A 23,160-nucleotide genomic window follows, 5' to 3' on the forward strand; every position below is an offset into this window, starting at 1 on the left:
ATGAAGCAGATATTCATATCCCTACCCAGTGATGGGCATTTTTTTGCATGGATCTCAAAAAAATTCAGGCTACTCCTTTATAAAGCACAGTAAAGCTGAGGGCTTTGATGACATTCAACCTCCAAAAGTGAAAACTGGTTCTTTTGCTCCAAGATGACAAAGTTAAAGAAATTAACAGAGGAATTAGAAAATAATTATTCCAAACTGTGTCACTGAAATAGCAATCTCCTTCTCCTGCTCTGAATTTTGTTGTCACTTTGCTTTCTTCAGTGATAAGTTTCATATAATCCAACCTGAGTTCTCTGCTGCCATGAAGCAAATATTATAAACAGTTGATTCACTGCTGTGATAACAGAAACATTCCTATTTAAGCTGCTGCAGTGCAACTTCTTGGTGCAATGTTTGGGAGAAACCTCAAAGCTGCTTTTTATCCATAAAGGAGAGGAATTCCCATTCCTTTGTGCCAACAAAAAGGTGGAAAATGCTTCTGCAGGATGGCTTCTCCTTTAAGGTGTAACCGAGAAAAATGATTGCTGTTATTTAGGAAATTGGGCAATTTATAAAACATTGTTGAGAACAGTAATCTGAACAATGGACTACGTCAAAAGAGAAATTGCAACAGCAATAAATGATGAATTAAACAGAAACTGCTTGAGGGCTGAGAGTTGGAGGTTAGCCTTGGAATATTAATTAAAATGATAAAAGTAGGTGGCATTCTGAAGAAACAGCTAAGCCTATTGGAACAGAACAATTCCCACTACAACTCTGCTGAAGATCCATGAGTCACAAAGACTACATTTGGCTCACTGAGTTAAATGCTGAATCACTATTTTGGGAGACAGATCTGTCCCTGTTTCACCAGGTGCAATTAAAAAACTCAGAAGATGACTTGTCCTTCTATAATAATGACTTTTCTTTCAGCACTTCAAAGGATTGGAATAGGACTGTACACAAGAGTGAGGGGGAAAGCCTTATTTTTATAGGGTTATCTTGTTTTTCCATTGCAGTAGGGAAAAGAAAAAATCTGTGAAATGGTTGTTTTCTTTTAAGGCAAGTTTTACAGATTATTGGTCCAGTATGTCCATTCTTTTTCCAGTATACTGAGCATAATTTAAAAATAAATTATACTTTTTTTCATTTTTAATTTTTCATTATTTTTACAAAACCCACAAAACATCCACAGAAAGGACTTTCTGATTGTGATCAGCTCTGTGTTGATGCTAACACATCTCCATAGTAATCAATCTGTTATAATTAACAATCTATTCTTTGCTTTTCTCTTACAATTGCCTCATGATAAGAAGGACAAAGGAACAAAAGCGTGGAAAGAAGCACAACCAGAATAATTTATTAGAAGGAAGTAGTGTCAGGTAAGGGTTTGCATACCTTTTCACAAATGCAAAAATATTTTGCACTGTGCAGTGAATGTGCAAGGAGGAAAAAAGTGTCCCTTGACTACTGTAAGGTTAGGGGGCTAGGCTTCAAACTCTTACTTGGAAAGCTGGTCCTGGTATCATTCCATCCCGTTACAGGATATTTGCCACTTCCTATGTGAAAGTGTGTATTCAACGGTCCCTCCTCTGGCACACACCCAAAAACTCTATCCAGAGCCCTATTCAGGGTTATCCTAGTGTAAAATGGGTCAATTTAACAGACTTTAATTGGATCAGTTTTCAACCATGAGTAACAAATATGGGTCTCTTCTTTTTTCACTTAACTCTAATTGCTACTTTCCATGTACTACATGCCTGCATCGAATGCTGAAGTACAAAGCTGTTGCTGTAAACTGAGCCCCTCATTCTGAAAAGGGAGACCTAACGGGTTTCTCAGTAGAAAGCATAGAAAAGCATTCAACAGTGAGTTACTTAGTTCTTAAAAAGATTAATTTCTACTTATATTGATCTCTATAAAAACAGAATTCTCTTCTCTCAGCTACTTTTTAAAGCCTTACATTAATTTAAGCCTACAAAGTCCTTGCTGGTGGAAAAGGAAAATGGCTGAAAGACTGCTGATTATCCACTTTAGGATGACTCATTCAGTACGAGCAACTGTGAATCATGAACAAACTATCTACAGGCAGTACCCATAAGGCTTAATATCTTCCGCGTTACTGGATGCTTCTAATGTTTCACATTAGTGTTGCTTTTTTCCTAAAAGCTCGAAGGTTCCCAATATTGTTTTGAAGAATTCCCGGTTTAAAAGTTGCACCGAAATATTTATAACCAGTTACCATTGCATGGGTTTTAGCCAATCTTTTCAGATTCTTGTGAATGTAACTTCAAATAATTTCAAATTTAAAAGGAAAAATGTAAAGATTTGTCCATGGCCACATACTGTTATTACTGTGTACACAGGTCATTACAAGATTGAAGTTTGTGATGCAGTGTCCAGCTGTTCCAGCTGGCATAGCCACTGGACAGGCAAGCACTTGTGTATAGCCAAGCACTACATGATAACTAAACACTTTGTTTCTGATAGTGCCCTTTAATGAGTTGCAGGTGCCACAAACTTCATGTTCCCTTTTGTGCTTTATTGCTTACTAGATGCAGTAAAACAGTTGGCACACTGTAAATTATCAAGTGGTAATTATATTCATGGCCTCAATACAAGAAGAAAATCCACTGTTAAGAACATATTTCTTCCAAAATGTGGTAATGAGATGTGTTGCACCTCCTAAGAAGAGCTTGCAGGGTGACTCTCTATTTAGAATACTGCAATCACAGTTCTATTTTCGGCCACCATCTCCATGGTCAGAACGGAGAGTGACTCTGTACTTGCAAACATGCATTTCTCATTCACTATACCATTAAATTTTCACTCATCCACTAATAGAAGGTAGTTCTGTGGTTAAAACTGGAAACACGTGATATTTATTTACCCAAAAGGTATCAATGTGAATTTTTCACATGATCTGATTTTTAAAGGTTGAGCTGTAAGCTACAATAATTTGATGGCTTAGCCAGGCTATTCTAGTAGTTTTCCACTGTTCCAGATATCTCCTGTATGTATGATATGACTCCATGACAGCCACATCTCAAATGGTAATAGTGTCTCTGAATAGCATAGGATGCTTCCTATCTCTAATAAGCTGCTTTAATATACCAGTCATATAATGATGCTCATCAGTACAAATTGCCACTGCAAGGTCAATGAATGTTAATATGTTGCCTGCAACAGAACCTTGAAGAATAATATAATCCCCTCCTCCTCTCTAACTAAGATAATTCCAGGCTGAGTACTGTTCTACAGCAAAATAAATTAAGGAACACTGGAGTGTGTGGCTATGCTGACGGTGATTTTGTAAGAAAAACAATCTCATCTTAAAATTCTCCTCAAGTGTTATAATAGTTATTAGTTTTTAATGGTTGGTATTAATCTGTGAAAATTCTGTGGTAACTGTAAACAACTAGGATAATTAGGGACCAATATTCACAGAAGATTTAATTTAAATAATTTCAGTTTTAATATTCAGAATCTTTCTCCAGGCTGCAAAACTCTATCCAAGCAAAGGGCTCATGGAGAATATGTAATAGTCACACCATGGGAGAGTGGCAGTAAATTCTGGTCCTATCATTAAAGAAATTGGTGTTTTTAATAAAATTTATTTATATTTTTTTGATGCTACTGTATGTTATACCATTTTTTAAAAGAAATCTGATTTCTTGTTATTTCTTAGGTATTTTTTCTTGCTTCTTGGAAAAAATATACTGATGTACACTGAAAATTAAATTAGTCATTCATATGCAGGCACTAAATCACAAAAAATTTAGAGCTGTATTTGGTGTACCTCTATTTAGGACAGTATGTGAAAAATAAGAATAAGTCCTTAACAGGAGCCTCGAGAAGATTAATTTTAGTGTATGAATCTTTAATTCAATATTGTCTCCAAAAGTTCTTCAGCAAAGAAAAAAGGTTTTCTGAATATTCTGTTCTGTTTTCTTTCACAGCTAATGTAGCCACCTGTCATATTTGTAGCAGATAATTAATTTCAGAGCATACAATTAGTCTAGCTCAGAATAGTCTTTGCAGCATACTACCTTCTTATTATTTCTTTATCATGCTTCCCAGCCCATTGACTCATTACTTCTGTTACTACATTTACATTTTACTCTTGGGTGAATCCACAAAATAATAAAATGATAAGATAACAGACTGACACTGCTCATTATGTATTGTAATAACCATAATAAGAGGGATAATCACATCACGCTTATATTTCATGCATACTCCATTGCCTTAAACTCTGGCCTGTACTCATTGATGATTCATGGGGTTTTTTCCTTAGTGTTTGCTAGAAGAACTTAATGTTAAAGAAAAAATACATTAAAGAGTAATGGACAATTTATTTGAAAATGTAAAGGTAAAATAATGATAAATAGCTATTTGAAAAACACTTCTAAAAATAATATCTTTATTTAAAATTATATTTCATCATTAAGATGATAGACAAATTAGTAAAAATCTGGTTTGCTTCATAGCATATATTACAGATACAAAGGGGCTCTCATGAGAACAAAAAAAATGCATAAACCATGGTGTACTGCTTTTTCCTCAATACATAATTCATACATGCAAATGTTCTGCAGATATTTCACTATAAATATAATTAATTGCTGCAGATTCACAGATGAGGCTGTGTGACTGTGCATGCACACAGTGCCAGCCACACTCATTTATGCTGATTTCAGGCTAGAGACTCCTGTGACAAGCATAATAGGTAAAGAGGAGGAAAAAATCAGCATTTAGAGACACATAGCGTCATGCAATACCATGTAGACAATTCCTTTCAGAAATGTCAGCATTTCCACCAAGAATCTGATGAAAGTGGTCTGAGGTAAAAAAGGAAAGGTCTCATGTTAATAAATATATGTACAAAGTAATGTTGCATAACATTAGCATAGTACAGTTTGGTTGAATTTATTCCATTGTCACTCAGCAATTATCTCTTTATGCTGTTGCTGATTTTAACCATTGGGAAAACTGAAAATGGTTGTAAAAAGTTTTAATGATGATGATATTTTTAATAGCTTTCAATGGTAGAAGCTCTGTTGCTTTTCTTATGGAAGCTTTTGTTATCAAAATGTACAGAAATTTTAACCATAGTCTTGAAAAACAGAGAATTCAGGTTGATAAATATAAACATAGGGGCCATTTTGAAAATTCCAAGCAGGGAGGAGCTGGAGGTTTTGGAGGAGGGAAGCAGAGACAGGAGATGATCTAATAGGCCTCTCCTTTTCTATAGTATATGGTTTCATCACTGAGCAGCTGTCGGCACAAAGAAGAATAAATTATGTAGTAAATATTTTAGTGTTATTTCAAAATCTTAGTATCAACATTGTAAATATTTAATCATATTTTTGCTAAAAAGTCAGTAAGACCGGGCACTGAGAAAGGATTTTTCTTTTCTATCTTGTTTCTCAAACTCCTATCTAATACTGCATCAGAAAGAAAAAAAAAAAACAAAAAAAAAAAAAAAAAAAAAAAAAAAAAAAAAAAAAAAAAAAAAAACAAAACACAAAACAAAACAAAACAAAACAAAAAAAAAACCCAAAACAAAACCCACCACCAACCAGGAGATTCCATTTAGTGATTTATTTCCTATGGCATAATAAGGTGTAAAGCATATACTCTGAAATTTCTTTACCACTACATAATCAATTTACCTATCTGATCAAACTCTGAACAAGCTGTGTTCACAGTCCTTCAAATCAAAATAAACACCTTGATTTTTAAAAATCTGACCACCAAAGGCTTCCATTGCCTCCAACAGGAAATCAGTTAATCCCTTCTGAATACTAATACATTCCCATAAATATTTAGAGATCATATGTTACTACCTGGAATTTCTAACAAAACTCCAAATTGATGTCAGTGTCTAAAGATTGATGCCCTAGTAGATTTCTAGGGTATAACTTTTGGAATTTTTATGATTGCTGTGCTCTGCCTTGTCCATTTCTGGGACATAAAGTTTACAAGAATTCTCAGATTTATCTCATCCCTTGTCTTCTATAGTGTTCAGATACAATCTTCAGCGTTGCTTTCTATAGCTTTTCTAGTTAACTTGAGGGCTATATTTAATTTACTAAAATTATCTTATTTATTCTACTTGGACAGAGGTTTGGTATACCAGCATAAGCTTCAGTTTCTTCTATTTTGGTATTACCCACTAAATATCTGTTCAGAACACATTGTCTGCATCTTTAGCCGCTTACGCACAATTTCCCAAAAGTAAATGGGACACGGATTCAGTGCTCTGCTTACATTGACACTTCTGATATAGTATGTTTTAGAAGAAAACTCCTGTTTTTCTGAACTGCTACTTAAAGCCAAAAAATATTTTTAATCATTTCCCTATATATATCATAAATGGTACAAAAAATAATCCAAAACAAATCTCAGTTTTTGCTGACAAATCAATGTAACTTTTTTTGTTAGGCTCTCTGCTTCAACCTGATCCCCTGAAGGAAAAGGAAAAAAAACCCCACCTTTAAAAATTTCTATTAAATAAAATCCTACCCATTCTTCTTCAACACTCAAAAGCTTATTGCAAGTGAAGGTGTGTGGGAACATTTTTGTCCAGCAACATCTCTGTTCTTGCTATAAAAAGTTGTTACTATCATCTTTCCTTACAAATTGACATCCCACAGGCTTTTCTTGTATATCCTTTGAAAAGCTGCAATGCTTGCTCTTCTACCTTTACCAAGACTGCAGAATTTGTAGACTGGTATCCAACTCATTATCTCAAAAGATTTCTTAAGAATTGCTTAATTATTCCCATCTTGTTATCTATTTTTTAGCTCTTTAACTGTCTCAAAAAAAAAAATCTGTCCTATGTGTAAGTTAGAATGGCCTTTGTCTTGTGAAAATGCTAGTGTTAGAATGTAATCATAACTGCACCCTGCCTTTGATTATCATTTAGTTTTCTCCGGTTACTGCAGATCTCATTAAGATTCTAAGAGATCACTCATCCTTTATAAGCACTATAACTAAGATACTGTAAGCTAGGAATATTTGCAAAGAGTTAAGGAATGAATGAGAAGAAAAATAGATCTTTTAAAAAATATATATTTTTCTAATTTGAGGTTCATCAATTTGCTCTATCAAATAGAGGTACTGTAGAGCAACCAATGGAGACATGGAAAAATTCTCCTCTGGAGGCACAAGTGCTTGGAGAACCCACAGCAAACACAAGACTAATGGCAGAATTGCAAAGATTCACTGATCCAAATCCTATTCAGAGAGGTGCTAGAACTAACTTGCTCAGAAAGTACATTTTTTTTTCAGTTTGACTTCATCAATTGAGCTTGTTGCTGGGTTATGCTGAAGCAGAACTATTGCACTGGATTAAAATAAATGTGGTAACTAACAACAGAGGTTCATTGTCATGAGATTGCTCTGTAGAAGAGCTGCCTTTGAATATACAGGAAATAATTGAGAGTATCATTATTCACCTATGAGGATTGACCATGGTCTATAGAATAGCTACACTGCTATTGTTTCATAATATACTTGAGTTGTTATGGACCCGTTACAAACTCAAAGGACAACTGAGAGGATCAGCACTGATCCCATCATTCTTAGTGTTTGGTACCAATGCTAGTGAGCAACATATTCTCTGAAGAGCTTTTACAAGCTTTTCTAAGAGCTTGGGTGTCATCCAGAAACAATGTTCTGAAGTTGTGCTTTGTGTGCATCCTCTAGTGATTCTCAACCATGGCGCTGAAATTGTGGAAGATTACTTGAAATTAGGCAGAAAGGCAGAAATCTCACCCATTGAATCTCAACAGGTTTTGTGAGAATCAGATGAATAGAAAGGGAGAAGGAAAGAGACACCAAGCAGTGCCCCCAGGTAGGGAGAGGCTGCACAATAAGCTCAGCAGTGATAAGTGCTGTCAGACCAGTCACCAGTCAATCAGCAAAAGTTGCCTGGCCAGCAAGCACTTTCTTGACTAGAAACCAGTGGCTGGATCTGCTGCCTCTGGATGAAGCAGTAGATGGAGGCAGAGGAGTGCTGTGGAAGTAGTGTCAGGGAATGAGAGTGGCTGGGGCCACAGTAGGAGCTGGATTTGTCCTTGTGAGGGACATGACGTTGGGTAGCTGGTAATGAGAGGTTTCTAGTGCACAAACACACAGGTAATCAGACTTGGGTAGGTATGCTGTCCATGGAATACCTTGAATTTTATTTGGATTTTGTTCGAATATATGCAATAATGAAATTGCTTTGAAAAACTTCTCTGGTTTTCCCACTTTCTTTTTATTTCATCACCCTCAAATTCTTCTCCTTTGCAGAAAGACATAGGTTTTATTTGTTTTTCATTCTATCTGTATAGAGATCTCTGTGTAGAAGTTGATGTGGATTTCATGGCTTCAATTTTTCATACATTAATGAATTTCTATTTGGATCTGTCCCATGTATGAAAGCATGTGTGCCTGCTTTCCTAGTGTACTGCAAATCCTACTCTGCTCCAGGGCCTTTGGGAAGTGCTTTACAAAGGAAATTATCACTGCACAGTTTCTGAGTGGTGTAAGCTGTTAGTAAGGAAATAGTGAACCAAGGACAACTATAACAGGAGAACATGTATTTTGCAGCTTGAACAAAGAGGCAGAGGAGCTTTAAAAGATTTATGTCCTCTATGTCACTCATTCTCATTTATCTCACATGTTCTGATGCAGACACATTAACTTTGAATTATTCTAGATTTTGCCTTCAACCAAAGCTGAGGTGAAGTATTTTTCAGCAGTGAATCCTCACACACTGTTGAAAGGGCCCTCCACAACTCTAAAAAGAGATCCACGCCTCATAACTATAAGGCTTTTCACCACTGAAGAGCTGTTGCAAGCTAAAAAGTAAGAAAGAAAATTAAGGTTTTAGCAGAAATTTATCTCCCTTCTTGAGAGTGTAGAGCATTGTCCCTTCTTCAGAAAGATTCAGGTGTGGTGGATGAATCACTGCAATTAATTCTTATACATTATCATTGAATTATGCTTAAAATGTCTAGTGGGCTGGTGGGGATAATGCTATGGAGAATGACTGACATTTCATCCTATCAGCTGTTCACCTTCTCCTATGAGGATGCCTGGGAATATTTTTTTGTTGAAAGAAAGCAGACCACAGAGTCAGCATTTTTCCCCTCCATCCATGTACTTCTCTAATAACCAGGTAGAGATACTAATTTTTATCTCCAACAAAATGTGATGAAAGCACTAATTTTAAACAGATGGAATATATGTAGATTGGGCTTGTCTATTGTTCTCTACTTTTACCTTCCCTGTTTATACCATCTGTTCTGGGTCTGTGTCAGTTTAGATTGTAATCCTTTTGAAGGAAGAAATAAAGCATCTTATAAAAAGCATCATTAATATGTAGTAAATGATAATGATAATGTAACTGGGAGATCAGTTAGTTCTTTACTATTATCATACCCTACATGTTTTTATCAATGTTTGCCTTGTAATGTACATAGCTCTGGATTTTTTTTTCACTACGGCCAATTATTTAAAGCATATTTTCTGCTAAAATACTTACAAGGCAAGTATTTCTCTGCTGTTTCACAGTTTAATGCATGATACTATCGAAAGTAAGGAGAAACCCATTAATTCAGGGTAGACTTGTGTTGGTTTAAATTTTTAAAAAGCATTCTAACTTTGAGCTTTCTTTATATCCAGAGACTTTCACTTTTTTTCTTTTATGTGTTAGCACTTATAATTGCCTGAGACTTCTTGGGTTTTGTTGGCACTGGGACTGGCATCACCAAAATACCCTGATAAGGCTGTTTTGTGCAATACTTCCTGCCTTGCCAAAGCCAGGAAGTGCTAACACCCCTGCAGAAATTTCACAAGTTTCATGGTCCAAAGCTGTTCAACAAAGCCACTGAGCTTTCTGGGCGCTAAATGCTAACTGATCTGGGTTTTTTTCTGTTTGCCTACCATTAGCACTGTGCCTAAAATGATGCCAGTTTGTCCTTTTGAATAGTTGGCTGTCCTTGAAGACTAAACTCCTGTTCTTATTTATTCTTTCAGTGGGACAACCACAGTTCTCCAGCTTCTTTGCAATTTTTGTACAATGTATCTCAATTAATTTCCTGGAATAACCATAAAATAAGCATCTTGAGAAGTCACAGTTTAGGCTGAGTTTGCTAACTCTTTATGATGTGACTGAGGTAGGTCACTCGCAAGCCAGTTAGGGTGAGGCACTGTTGAGAAACTTCCAGAACTGTAAAACAGAACTGTCAAACATGATGGTTTGGAAAGAAAATTACCTCTGTGGAGCTTTTTTTTTTTTTTTTTTTTTTTTTTTTGTTTGTTTGTTTGTTTGTTTGTTTGTTTTGTTTTGTTTTTTGTACAAATAATATTTCCATTTGCTGTGAGTGCACAGCTACTGAGAAAGGGACAGACATCTCAAGGAATCTTTTTTAAGGAAGAAACAGATTGTAAGAATTTGGAAGTCCATGGCAAATTATTATTGTGAACACTAGTGCTGAGTTTAAATGTTTATCCATAAGACTCAAAAGAAAGCTTTTCTGATAGATGTCTGACGGAGTTCTATGCTATGCAAAATGCAGGACAATCCAGTGTTTTAGAGTAGTGCTTTTTTACCTTTGTGTGTAAGATGAGACTGCATAGTGAGATCATTACATCATTTATCTGAGAGCACATATTGCAACTTCTTTTTCTAACCCAACAAAGTAGTCTTTCATCTCTACACCTGAGAGAGGGACAGGTCTAATTTAGGTGGTTTTGTGTTTGTGAGCATGTTTAAGCGAAAACGGAAAGAAAAGATTCATAGATGATAAGCTTGAAAGGGAAAACAGTTCTTTCTCAATGAGGTCTGCCCTTATCCTCACCTTTTTCATCTGCAACTTTCAAAAACCAAACTCCAGAGCTGCAGAACTCCAGAGGGGGAAGAGCCTGCTGGTATTCTTCCTGGAGAACGGAGTCATTACACCAACACAGGAGACTATAAAAACAAAGTGACACAGAGGAAAGAAAGGCATTTTTTTTTCCATCCTGTGTGAGTTTAGGTGCATAAAACAAAAACCTACATCTTGCTGGGATCCTGTGGTCCATTTTCATGGTAGTCAGTCTATTCCCACAGGGAATACCACATCAGCTTCCTCTTTATGAATAAGCTCCTTACAAGTTGTCTGCTTAGGCTGGTTTTCTAGATGAAAGGGGTACCTTATTCATTCATTTTTTTCATACACCGTAAGCATCTATGTTTTAAGATCCAACGAAACATAGCGTAGATGACCCCTTATCTCTGATCCCTAAACCATTTAAACTAATCTAATAGGAAAGAATCAGAGATGAGGAGATAATCAGGGGCAGGAAAAGCAGCATGAAAACAGTTGTGCAAGTAAAAGTAACTGGGTGACTGTCACCACACCCATGAAAAGGACTATTCATAACATTTGGGTCATCAGACACAAGGAAAGGCCAAATGACCCATGTTAAAAGATGTGTAATGTTACCTTTTAGCAATAAAATAAATGTTGTTCATGAGAAGAGATGATCCTTCCTAAGCAATTTTCTCAGCTTCCTGAATGTACACAGGGAAGGAAAAATTGAGACATAAAAATTGACTCCTGGATTTGAATCATGCCATGATTCAATAGCAGACTGAATAAAGGTCATTATGAAGGTCTTGTCTGTGAGCAGATATGTGAGCAACTGTGACTGAAGACATGTCTTACCTTTTCCTTTGGTAAACTGAAGAGGCTGACCTGAAATGTGAAGTCAAATATCAGCATTCTTCATGTAAACATGTAATTTCTTTTAATTCTAACTATGCTATTTTGAAAAAAGGCTCCTCCCTGTTTGCAGGCCTTTTAAATCAACAGTCTGCCAGATCCCCTCATCTGAGTTGATGATGTCCATGTTTATTTATGCCTACAAGAATACCCATCACACACACAAATGTGCTTAACTGCTCCCAGCTGAGTTGGTTCATACACACATTTTGCAAAAGGACTTTATATTGAGCATGTGTTTCCTTAGGAATATCTTCACCTCTTTATCCTGCTGAGAAATGAGTTGATATCTCTGTCTTACTGGATCCTGCTAAGAACGTACTTTAACTGGAAAGAAAAGGAATTGAAATTGAAAGGACAAAGGAACCTATCCACTGATTTAACAATCTATATTTTTAAAAGAGATGGTTTTTCCATTTACTGGTAACAAGAATCCATGCACTGTACTAAAACTGATAGCTGTGGTTAAAATCTTGTATAAATATGTAAAAAAACCCATAGTGAATTTCCTTCTGCTAAATAGTCATGTAAACATATAATCAACAAGAATTCATTTCAGTTATTTTAATTATTCAAATTTTCAGTTCTCTCAGATTAATTTTACTTCCTTTGTGGATATTTTGAATGCTTAATTGGATCCCGAGATGGGGAAAATGTCCAGGGCTGGTAAGAAAATACACAATAAGTAGTTAAAGAAACTACTCTTAAATGTGGTGACCATGATTAAAACAAATAGTATGAAAACAGATATGAAAAGGTAGAAGGGCTTTCAGCATGGTCTGCTGAAATTTAAAAATTTCTTTTTAAATATAAATGAGAAATAAGGAACAAATTTTGTTTTATTTTATTTTTTTTATTTTTTTTTTTTTTTTTTATTTTATTTTGTATTCAGAATGATGTTGTAGTGTCCTTGCTCATGACAGAAGGGATGGACATAGATATTTAAGGTCCCTTCCAACCCAAACCATTCTGTGATTCTGTCACCATGGTGGCGTGTGGAAAGGCCACAATCCGGAAGGTTTATAGAGACAGCAAACACCGGCTGCTGGAGCCGGGGCTGGGCCGGGCGGGGAGCGGGGCCGGGGGATGCGCCCCGTGTCTCCTGGGGAAGGTGATCTCCCTCACGGCACCGGGCACCTCGCGGCATCAAACCTTCCAGATGTCAGAACTGGGACCAAAAGACTGAGCTGGTGTTTCCCCGGGTGTGGAGCAGACGGCGTCCCTCGGCCTTTGCCGGTACCGAGCCCCCCGCGCTCCCCGCCCGGCCCGGGAGCCCGGCCCGCCGCCGGCGCTAGGGGGCGCTGTGCCCCGCTCGGCCCGGCCCGGGCCAGGGCAGTGCCCGCGATGGCAGCGGCCTCACGGCCCGGCCTGGCCAGGGGAACACACTGCCCGGGGGTATACACTGCCCGGGGGAACAGCACTGCCCAGGGGAACACACTGCCCAGGGCCACACAGTGTCCAGGGTCATACACTGCCCAGGGGCACACACTGCCCGGGGGCACCCACTGATACACTGCCCAGGGTCATACACTGCTCAGGAGCACACACTGCCCAGGGACACACAGTGCCCAGGGGAACAGCACCGCCCAGGGTCATACACTGCTCAGGAGCACACACTGCCCAGGGGCACACACTGCCTGGGGGCACCCACTGATACACTGCCCAGGGTCATACACTGCTCAGGAGCACACACTGCCCAGGGGAACACACTGCCCAGGGCCCACAGCACTGCCACACCCGCCACAGGCACGGCCTGCACGGGGCTGGTCCTGAGCCTCAGGAACTGCGGCTTCACAGAATCACAGAATCTGCTGGTTTGGAAGGGACCCACAAGGATCATCAACTCCCTTCCCTGCACAGCCCCATTCCCAAGAGTCACACCAATGCCCGAGAGCCTTGTCCAAACGCTTCATGAACTCTGTCAGGCTGGAGCTGTGACCACTCCCCTGGGGAGCCTGTTCCAATGCTTCTTCTAATATCCAACCTAAACCTGCCCTTATGCAGCTTCTCGTTGTTCCCTCGGGTCCTGTCAGTGTCACCACAGAGAGGAGATCAGTGCCTGCTCCTCCTCTTCCCCTTGTGAAGAAGCTGCAGACTGTGGTGAGGTCTGAGTATCCAGGTTGCCCACATGTTTTTCTGTCCAAGACACTGCCTGGCAGGGCTGTCCCACACACAGAAGTGTGTGTGATATTCTGAAAATTCTGTCCTACAGCTGTTGTCACACATGCTGGCGTTCCTTAGGTTTTGTAAGGAGTCTAAGGTTGTAAATGAACTAGAAATTATAATAAACTAAAACTATAAACCTTTGTGAACTCCTAATATATTCGATCAGCTGGTATTATAGTATAAAAATCTGAAACTATGAATTCTAAAGATGATTGCAAGGTTTATCAAATACTTGCTAGTCTTTGTCCCCTGAGAAAAAGTTATTAGCATTCTTCATTGCTGGAGATGTGTTGATTGCAGCTCAGACTTTGCCTTGTTTATTTACAGTTTTTAGGTCCCCTTGGAACATATGTTTGGAGATTTGATGTCTTTGTTTCTCCCCTAGTGAAAATGGAAGCAAAAGTGCTTTGTAAACATCAAGTTATTTTCAAAAATAGTCAAAATTCACAAAATGATGCAATAAATACTGCTAGCATCTGATAGAAATATTATCCCATGATCAGTGAGTACTTTCATAAGTTTCTCAGTGGATTAAAGCCCCAGAGACCAGAACTGCAAATGCAATATTTTTATTTGGGTAGCTTTCCACCAAAATAAATACACTGGTTTATAAAGAGTTTTTGTGAAACACAAGAACTGGAAAGGTTTCTAAATGCTGTGAACGTTTTGCTGTCTATCTGAAACACTTTTTTGATACAACAATGTTTCTGACAGATGTGAAATCCTAAAGAAGGGAAGAACTATATTAAGATAAGACTCATTATTTAGGAAACCAGAAGGATACAAAACAGTTAAAACTACAGGTGGGAATTCAAAATTTTTATTAGTGTATTCACTTATTTATGTTAGAAACAAAAAACTCATTAAGCTGATCCAAACTGGAGAACTAGCCTTGGAATCAGAAAATCCAAAATTATGTTGGGGGTTTTTTTTCTAATATATATTATTATTTTATTTCTATTGTTTTCAAGAAAAAATGTGTCCTTTATAATCTCGTAACAGTCACACAGACCTTTCTCATCTCAGTTTCATGTCTGTGTATGCACTCAACAAATAGTTTCAAAAAAGTATTGTGAAGATTAATAAAAAAAATACTGTGACATTATCACAGTAAAAGAATGACTTACAAATATTGTAAATGTTTATTATTTAAATATATTGCAAAAGTGTTTGTCTTCTCAGTCAGTAATTTGGCATGTCCTGAAACATCACAAAATGGACCCAGAAGAATCTCAGTTTATCAGATTGACACTCTATAAATTTTCAGAAATAAGAAAACTTTTTAATCACCTGAGAAATACACCATAAGTGGGACATCTACCTGGGCCTTGCTCTTAGTTCCACAAATTCCCATCAGCATTGGCATTACCATCTGCCAGACAGAGAATAAATGAAGCTGCTCAACTTTGCTTTGTCAGTGTTGCATGACTTGAGGACTATTTCAGCAGGGAATGCTGGGGCTTCCACAGCAGGATCATCAGCTAGAATGAATCACCCCAGCTTGACTGAAGAGCTGGCATTTCATCTAGGCCACAGAGATGGATTCAAAGCCAGGGAGGAAGCTTCCATTTTTACAGGAGATCAAGGGTGCTGACACCTTAATGTGTTTCTGAAATAGGCAGTAGGGACACATCACCTATTAGTTCTGACAATATATTGCGCTGTGTTAATCTGCATGTACACAGGCACAGTGTCCAGCATTTACAAATAGTTTGTAATAAATATAACAAATTGTGAATGAAGCTCCAATACATGGACTAATTCAAAATGGCAACGTGGTCTGGTCCTTTTATGAGAAAGATGTTTTCTGAATGTAAAGAAAATCAAATAAAAATAGTACTGATAGGTACCTGTTGAGATAAATACTGCAAGTATTTTGTTCATTTGAAAAAGGGGGTTCAAAAGTTCAATAAAATTACTTATTTTCTAGTTTCATTAAATTACAAATTTAAGACATCAAAAATGTAGAACCTAATATCATGTATTCGATATGGGGTAAATTGCCTATGCTTTTTGAATTATTCATGTGCTTTCTTAAGAAAAGAAAGCTCATTCAGTTGTTTTCTCTGTTCACCTTCATCATCCCTTATGCCATCACGGTTTTTGAAGCCTTCAGGCGATTTCAGTGAAAGGTGATGGGAGAGCAGAGGTCACAGGTAGGATGACTCTGAAGGCTGTTTGAAAGCCAGTAAGTGGGAAAGGGCAAGGAAGCTGGTGTGCTGCTTGAGAGCCCCCAGGTGGGGTTCAGCCTGGGCCATCTGGCCAGCCAGCATTTGAATTAAACCAGTTCACTCCTATGTGGGACCACACAAGGGTGTGGGGCAGCTCAAGGTGTTGCTGTGTGTGATGGAAGCAGCAGGAGGAGTTCGAGACACTGGATAGATTTGTTGGGTGGTTTATAAGCTGTAGAACTTGTCTGAAATACAGCTGTGTATAGATTGGAAGGTGAACATTTCATGCTTTGGAATAGTTTTATTCCAAAAATAGGAAAATTAGGGGCATTTAGAGTCATATTGGAATGAAGCTTGATGCATGTATCCTTCACTAGCTTAAGATGTGCCTAAAGACAGTACAATATGTCCCTAAAGTCTTTAGAAACAAAATGGCTGTTGTCTGTGTTAATTATACTTTCAATTTTTGATTGCATGGCAGGGAAAAACCCCACATTTGTTCCAAATTATCTATAAATGTTTAAGATCAATGGTTTGAATTCTATCAGGACCAACCATGTCTGGTTGGTCAAGCTGGTAAAAAGACACCCACAATTTATTCTTATTATGCTGCAGCTAAAGCAGGCTGGGCTTGGTGTTTAAGGAGAAAGAGGAGGAATGGCAAATACTGCCCTGAAACTGAGATGAGAAAACTGGAAGGGAATGTCCTAATGAAAGAATTGTAGCTAGTCAATATTTTATAGAGGTACAATAACTCTGTTCCTTATTCATCTGCTTCCATAGTGAAGAGACTATTGCTAGAGAGACTCCAGGATAATTAGGAACTGCATGGGATGGAAGTTTCTGATAAATACTATATGAATAGAAGTGGGATTCTTAACTACCTCCACCCTAGAGTGAACATAGTTGTGTAATACAACTCACTTTTGCCATCAGTGAGAAGAGTATTTATGTAAAACATGTATTAAATAGATAGAGCTGGACCAACAAGAGGTGCCCCACAAGGTTTTATGAAGAATGCTGAAAAAAACAAATTGCTTTTAGTATGCAATCATCTCTGTTAGCTGAGCATCTTGGGGTAAACCAGAATATAGAAAATATAGAAAATTCTACATAGAAAATATAGAAAATTTCCCCTTATCTGGGAAAGGATACTCTCAGACTTATCTAAACATGAGGAAAAGGTTGTTACTCAAATTCATGGAGATATGTTTAGTTGCAAACACAAGCCATTTTTATGAGCAGTCTGGCGGCATCTTTTGTGGGCATCCATTGCCAATAGAGCATTGACTGGTGCACATGAAACCCTGAAAGGAGAGGCTCAAATGCAGAAGCATATTAAATGCCTGTATGTTCGTGCCAGTTAAATACTTCACTCGCACAATCTTAGAATAGTGTATAGTCCTGTAGATTTTCAGAAGTGAATTACGGTGCCTGCAGCTGTCAGGAGCAGCTGAGCCAGTGCAATGTATGGTTCAGCTGTAAGGATAAACAAGGGCACGCTACATTCAGCAGTGTTCCAGGGAAATTCTGTTACACCAGGACAGCTACTGTAAAAGTACAGAATTGTAGTCACTCTGTTGAAATAAATATTTAAGAATTTGCTGAAAGGGTTAATAGCCACTAAAGCTAGAGAGCTGATTTAATTGATGAAAACAATCAAGTGCTTTTCATCTTGGTGGCCCGTGAACAATGGCCGTTTATTTAGCCTTTGTGCTTGAGTGTGGCCTAGTGCGACCTAAATTGAAGAGTCTTTGATTTGTGTTGCAAAGCAGTCAAGGCCCTGTGATGGGGCTAAGGATGGCTTTACAACAAGGAGGTTTTACAAGTAATTGGAACAGTGTGTGTTGAAGGCATGGGGAAGAGCAAAGAAGTTTTGGTGGACAGCTTAAACCTCACTGCATTTCTGTGGTGTGTTTCTTCTAACGTGCTGTCTGAGGATGTAAAATAGATTCTTGGTTTGTTAACATTTGTATGTGAATTAGGATGCAGCACCTGGCCTCTCTGTATCCACAACTGACGAACTGCCACTGCTTCCATTTGTTTTAGTCCTTTTATGTGAATCGAACTCGGCAGATTCTTCCCGAGTGATTGTGGTGCCCTGCACAGGCAAAGAATAGGGTGAATGTTTGACACAGTTTGCAAACAGAAGTAAGGCACAGGGTAATTTAGCGACTTGCTCACCCTCTCACCCACAACCTGTGGTATATCTGGTTTTGAAGAAGGATCTCCCAAAACTCAAGCTAGTATCTTCACTACAAAAAAAAAAGTCTTGTTCAAATATCCCTGAGTGTGTCATAGTAATAACAATTTCAGCATAAACTCTTCCGGCTCAACCAATGCAAAGACCACAAATAGTGCAGAGCACAGCAGTTCCCTTGATTCCTGAAGTGAGATGGCTTAAATACATTTCCCTTCCTTTCTGCATTGGCTTTGACTTTTTTTCTGGTTTAGGGTAGAACTCCTGATGTTTATCTGTACAGCATGAAGGGGATTTCTCTTACAACACTATTAGAGTCAGTGCATAACCAGTGATGGACTTCAACTGAGTTGCCCTAAAACTCCTCTGACATGGCAGCACATACAGCACTTCTCAGGCATTTGCAACAAGAACCCAACTTTGTTTTCATCATATTTTAATCACTCCTGAGCAGTTAGAGAATATCCATGATAAAGAAGTAATGTAAAGGGAAAAAAAGTAGAATTTAATTGTTGTTTCATTAATAATAAACTCTGGCCATGGACAAAATTATGGAATACTGTTTTCCTTAACATTTTGTAGGAAGTCAGCTTTTTACTCTTTTGGGTATCTACTTGCTTCCAGATCACACCTCAGTGTTTATCTTCCTTCTTAATCCTATACCTTGTGTCGTGCAAAAATGTAGGGAGCATTTTAAACCATGTGAGTATTTAACCCTGATGACAGGAGTTGGTACCACTAGACAGCATAAACTGTTTCAATTAAAAAGTTATGTGCCCTTGCAATTAACATAAAATAAGTAATTAAACTCAAACATTTTCATTAGTATGAAAAGTTAAGAAATTAGCAATTTGGTTTAAAGTTTTATTTGCAATGTCATCCTGTCTGTATTGCACAACTTGCATTCATATTACTAAGTTGGCTGAATAATCAATGTATTAAAAAGACAGAAGCAGAGATTGTCTTGTGTGATGCTAAATTTAATTTTTTTTGACCCAAAACTTCTTCATTGATTAATTCAGTAAACACCTAAATATAATTTTAAAAAATTAAAAATAATCTAACTGAAGCTCATGTAAATGATTCCAGTAAAATAATTATATCTTCTAACCTTTTTTAATAAAAACTGAGTATTATTTTCAAACTCTCAATGATCATCACTGGGATCACTGCACTGTAAAAGTTTGCAGTATTAAGTTGCAGGCTTATTTTTTAAATTCAATGGTAAATATTAAACTATGAATTTTGAACTTCTTTAATGTCAGTTTCACAGATATTCCAATGGAATTAGATCTTTAATTAGAAAATATTCTGGTTGAAAGTGGAATCAAATTGGTTTCATCATTACATTAACAGTGACACATGTTTGGGGATGAGATTATTCTTTAGAGCAAAAGACTTTGTTTGAGAAAGTTCTAAGTCTTTGCAAGGAGAGACTGGGAAGGAACTTGGAGATCAGCTTTAGCTGTTATGGTTGAAATCAAATACTCTCTTAGTCAGATTTGTTCTTTCATCACTTCCAGGAGCCGTTGTGGCAGAGTGCATTGCTGCTCCTCTCGCTGGCAGCCATCAGCCATTACCTATAACTTGACATAGTTAAGCTGGAGACGGTTGCAGTTGTAAATGCTGGAATGATTCAGGCTGCATTTCCCCTCTCTTCATTTCCTAAAGTTGTTTTTTTTTCCTTCTGGATGCTTCTCCCCATTCAGGATTGCACAATGTACTTGTGACAACCACAGTTGCTGTTTACATGAAGATGGATTCTAGGAAAACACTCTTTATTTCCAGATGTCTTCAGTATAATGTTTTCTTTCAGATCTCATTCTTTCCTTCTCCTCAGGAAAATCTCCACAAAGTGCATCCATCAGTCTTTATTTCTTCTTCTTGTTTTGTTTTTATTAGAAGGAAACTAAGTGTACTAGCACCCGTAACCTGACAGCTTGAGAGGCCAGCACCACATTCTTTGTAGTTCAACCAAGAACTTCAGACCACGATTTGGCAGTTCTCAAAGCAGTCCACAACAGTATCCTCACGTATCTGGGCTGCAGTAACACATTTTCCCGTGAAGCTCTGAAACTTCGTTTCTGCTGTCCTCGGACCATGCACTACCCCCGAGCCATATTACCTGGCATTCTTTGGAGATAATTGATCCCTGTATGCTTTTTCCACTGCATAAACACCAGTAAACAGGAGACAGCTGATTTTAGCCACAGCCATTTCAGCTTCTCCAGATGCACATTCTTAACCCCCTCAAATATCTGATATTTCTGTTCTGCTCAGCTTTTGCCTAGCTTTAATCTTTGATCCTCTCACAGAAGACATTATCAACTCCTACGTTTTCTATGTTTCTCCCTCTTTTTATAGTCATTCTAGCCGTGTGCTAACAAAAAAAAAAAAAAAAAAAAACCACCCCAAAACAATCCAAACAAACCCCCCCAACCTAACCAAACCTCAAAAGCTCCCATGCCTTTTCTGGAGAAAATGTCTTCTCCTAAAGATGCAACTAGTCCTTTAATGTGTGTGGACCGCAAAGCATGTACAATTCTCTTCCCTGGAAAAAAACCAACTTTTAAAGTGATCTTAATAGCTGGCAAGGAGAGCTGCAATGTCATTTGCGTAATTGTCCTCTGCTCAGCTGGAATTTGGAAGAATATCTGCAGTTACCTCTCATTGCTCAGCCTGCACCAAGGATTCATGGCTGCACAAAGGCTGCCTTCCCTATCACACTGGGAAGCCTGTGCATCCTTCAGGTTATTAATATTTCTTTCTGCTATTATCACATTTAGTTTGGCTGATGCTAATAAAACCAGGAGTTTTGGTGGACCTTATAATATACATGTTTTATTAATCAAACAGTGCCGCAAGACAAAAATTATTGTGATTAGTGTGACAAAGAAATGGCATCTGCTTAATGCTCTGAGGATCACCTTATCTTTGGGTTCAAAATAGATGGATTTGTCAGAAGTAAACCCACTGGACTGAGTTTTTTACATACAACAGTAGAGCATAGTATGCTGCCAGTCCCTACTTCTAATGTTCAGGAAATTAACTTTCACAGAGAAAATATTCAAGAGAAAAAATATAGCTATTATTGTCTAGAACAGGAATGTTTCCTGTTGGAGAGCTCAGCACCACTGGTTAAACTACAAATTTAAGAACGTGCAATGGGCCAGACAGAGAATTTGGTCTGGCTTTGTGGTTGCTGCTCTATAAACTGATTTTAGCACTGCAGTCTCTTCTGCTCCGGCAGATAAATGGACCCTGTACCGTCAGGCGGAATTGAAGCCAAATTTGATTTTCCGAAATTGTACCCAGTTTTCCCCTTGTGCCCTGCACCACTGCTCAGCAGCGGGATGCACAAAAGAGGGAAGGCGATAACAAAGCACAGCCGGGCTAATTAGGTCAGAGCCGAGCCAGGCGCGATACGGCCACTGCAGCCTTCCTTCTCCTCCTCCTCTCCTCTCCTCCAGAACGTGGAAAGCCTCCGCTCCGCTCCCGCCGGGCACCGCAGCTCTCCCCGGCGCTGGAGCGGCCCTGGGGCCGAGCGCAGCCTCTCGCCGCCCCCGGGCCGGGGGCTGCCCCGCCGCGGGGCCACGGCTGGGGCTCGCCCGGGGCGCGGAGCGGGGCTAAGCGCCTCCCCTCGCCGCTGCCCCCCGCCCCTCGCCAGCCCTGCCCCGCCGCCTGGCACCGCCGCGCCGGCCCCGAGCGCTCCCTGCTCCGCTGCCGCTCCTGCTCCTGCTCGGCCCGGCCGGGCGGGGACTTGGCAGGAACTCCCGGGCAGAGAGCGAGAGTGCCTGCCCCCGCTCCGCTCCGCCGTGGCTTTTGGGTGGAGGAAGGTCTGAGCTCGGCCGAGGAGCAGCAGCAGCCGCTGCCGCCGGAGAGGAAGAGCCAGGAGGGGAGAGAGAGAGACGGAGAGGCGGCTGGAGCCCCCCAAAGTATCTCCCCATCCCTGCACTGCAGGCTACATTTCCAGCTTCATGGGCAAAGTGTGGAAACAGCAGATGTACCCCCAGTACACCACCTACTACTACCCCCAGTATCTGCAGGCGAAGGTAGGGTCCGGCACGCCGGGCGGCGCGGCGGGTCTGGGGCTGGCCCCGCTCCGGGCGGCCGGACAGGGCCGAGCCCGGGCGGGAGCCCCGCGGCTGGGGCACGGCCCGGGGGAGGCGGCCAGGCTGCACCGGGGGCCGGGGACAGGAAAGAGCCGGCAGCCCCTTCCTGCCGCCCGCCGCCGCCCCGGGAGTCCCCGCTGGGCTTCCACCCCTTCCCCTTGCTCCCGACCGTGCAGTCTCCGACCCGACTCCCCTCTCGCCTTTCCCCTCCCGCTGTCGGTCCCTCCTCTTCCCCAGGGCTTTCGGCGTGTCTCCTCCTTCCCAACCACGTCCTCGGCCACCCCGCCGCAGAGCGGAGCGGAGCGCTGCGGGCCGCGCTCCCGCCGCCTTCGCCCAGCGCAGCCCCCGGAGCGGGGAGAGGAGCCCAAGTTGGGCCGGCGGGGGCTGCCATGGCCGTGCCTCAGCCCCGGCGGGGGTGCGGGGACATCCCGGGGGCTGGCAGGGCGTGCTTGCTGCCGCGATGGGGGTGGCCGTAATTGCAATTAAATACGGGCATTGGGGAAGCTGTCGGACTCGGGTGTATACTCATTGTCTGTGGAGTTAGACCTTTGTGAGCTGCCACCTCGCAGTTTTCAAACTGGATTAAAAAAGGCATTTAGGGTCCAGCTCGTGATGATTAATGTCGTACACGGGTAGCTGCTGTTTGCGGGGATATTGATGTCAGTAGTTCTTGCGGTGGAGGATCTCCACCTTTTTCCTTGTCTCCTTCAAGTCTTTAAGGGCAGCCAGCCCCACTGCTCTAGAAACATCATGCTGCAAAC

General features: G+C 39.9%; 1 protein-coding gene across 2 annotated transcripts in view; it reads left to right on the top strand.

The window, feature by feature from the left end:
• The first annotated feature begins 22,113 nt into the window (after window positions 1-22,113).
• The window catches only part of RBMS1 (RNA binding motif single stranded interacting protein 1), a 143,051-nt gene continuing 142,004 nt past the window's right edge, over window positions 22,114-23,160 (top strand). For both annotated transcript variants that reach the window (XM_083865771.1, XM_083865772.1), the window contains exon 1: window positions 22,114-22,339. In XM_083865771.1, the coding sequence (XP_083721897.1) occupies window positions 22,265-22,339 (75 nt within the window). In that variant the 5' untranslated portion in view covers window positions 22,114-22,264. The remainder of the gene's footprint in view (window positions 22,340-23,160) is intronic.

The sequence above is a fragment of the Zosterops lateralis genome (genome assembly GCF_965231275.1).
Source record: "Zosterops lateralis genome assembly, chromosome: 7".
NCBI lineage: Eukaryota > Metazoa > Chordata > Aves > Passeriformes > Zosteropidae > Zosterops > Zosterops lateralis.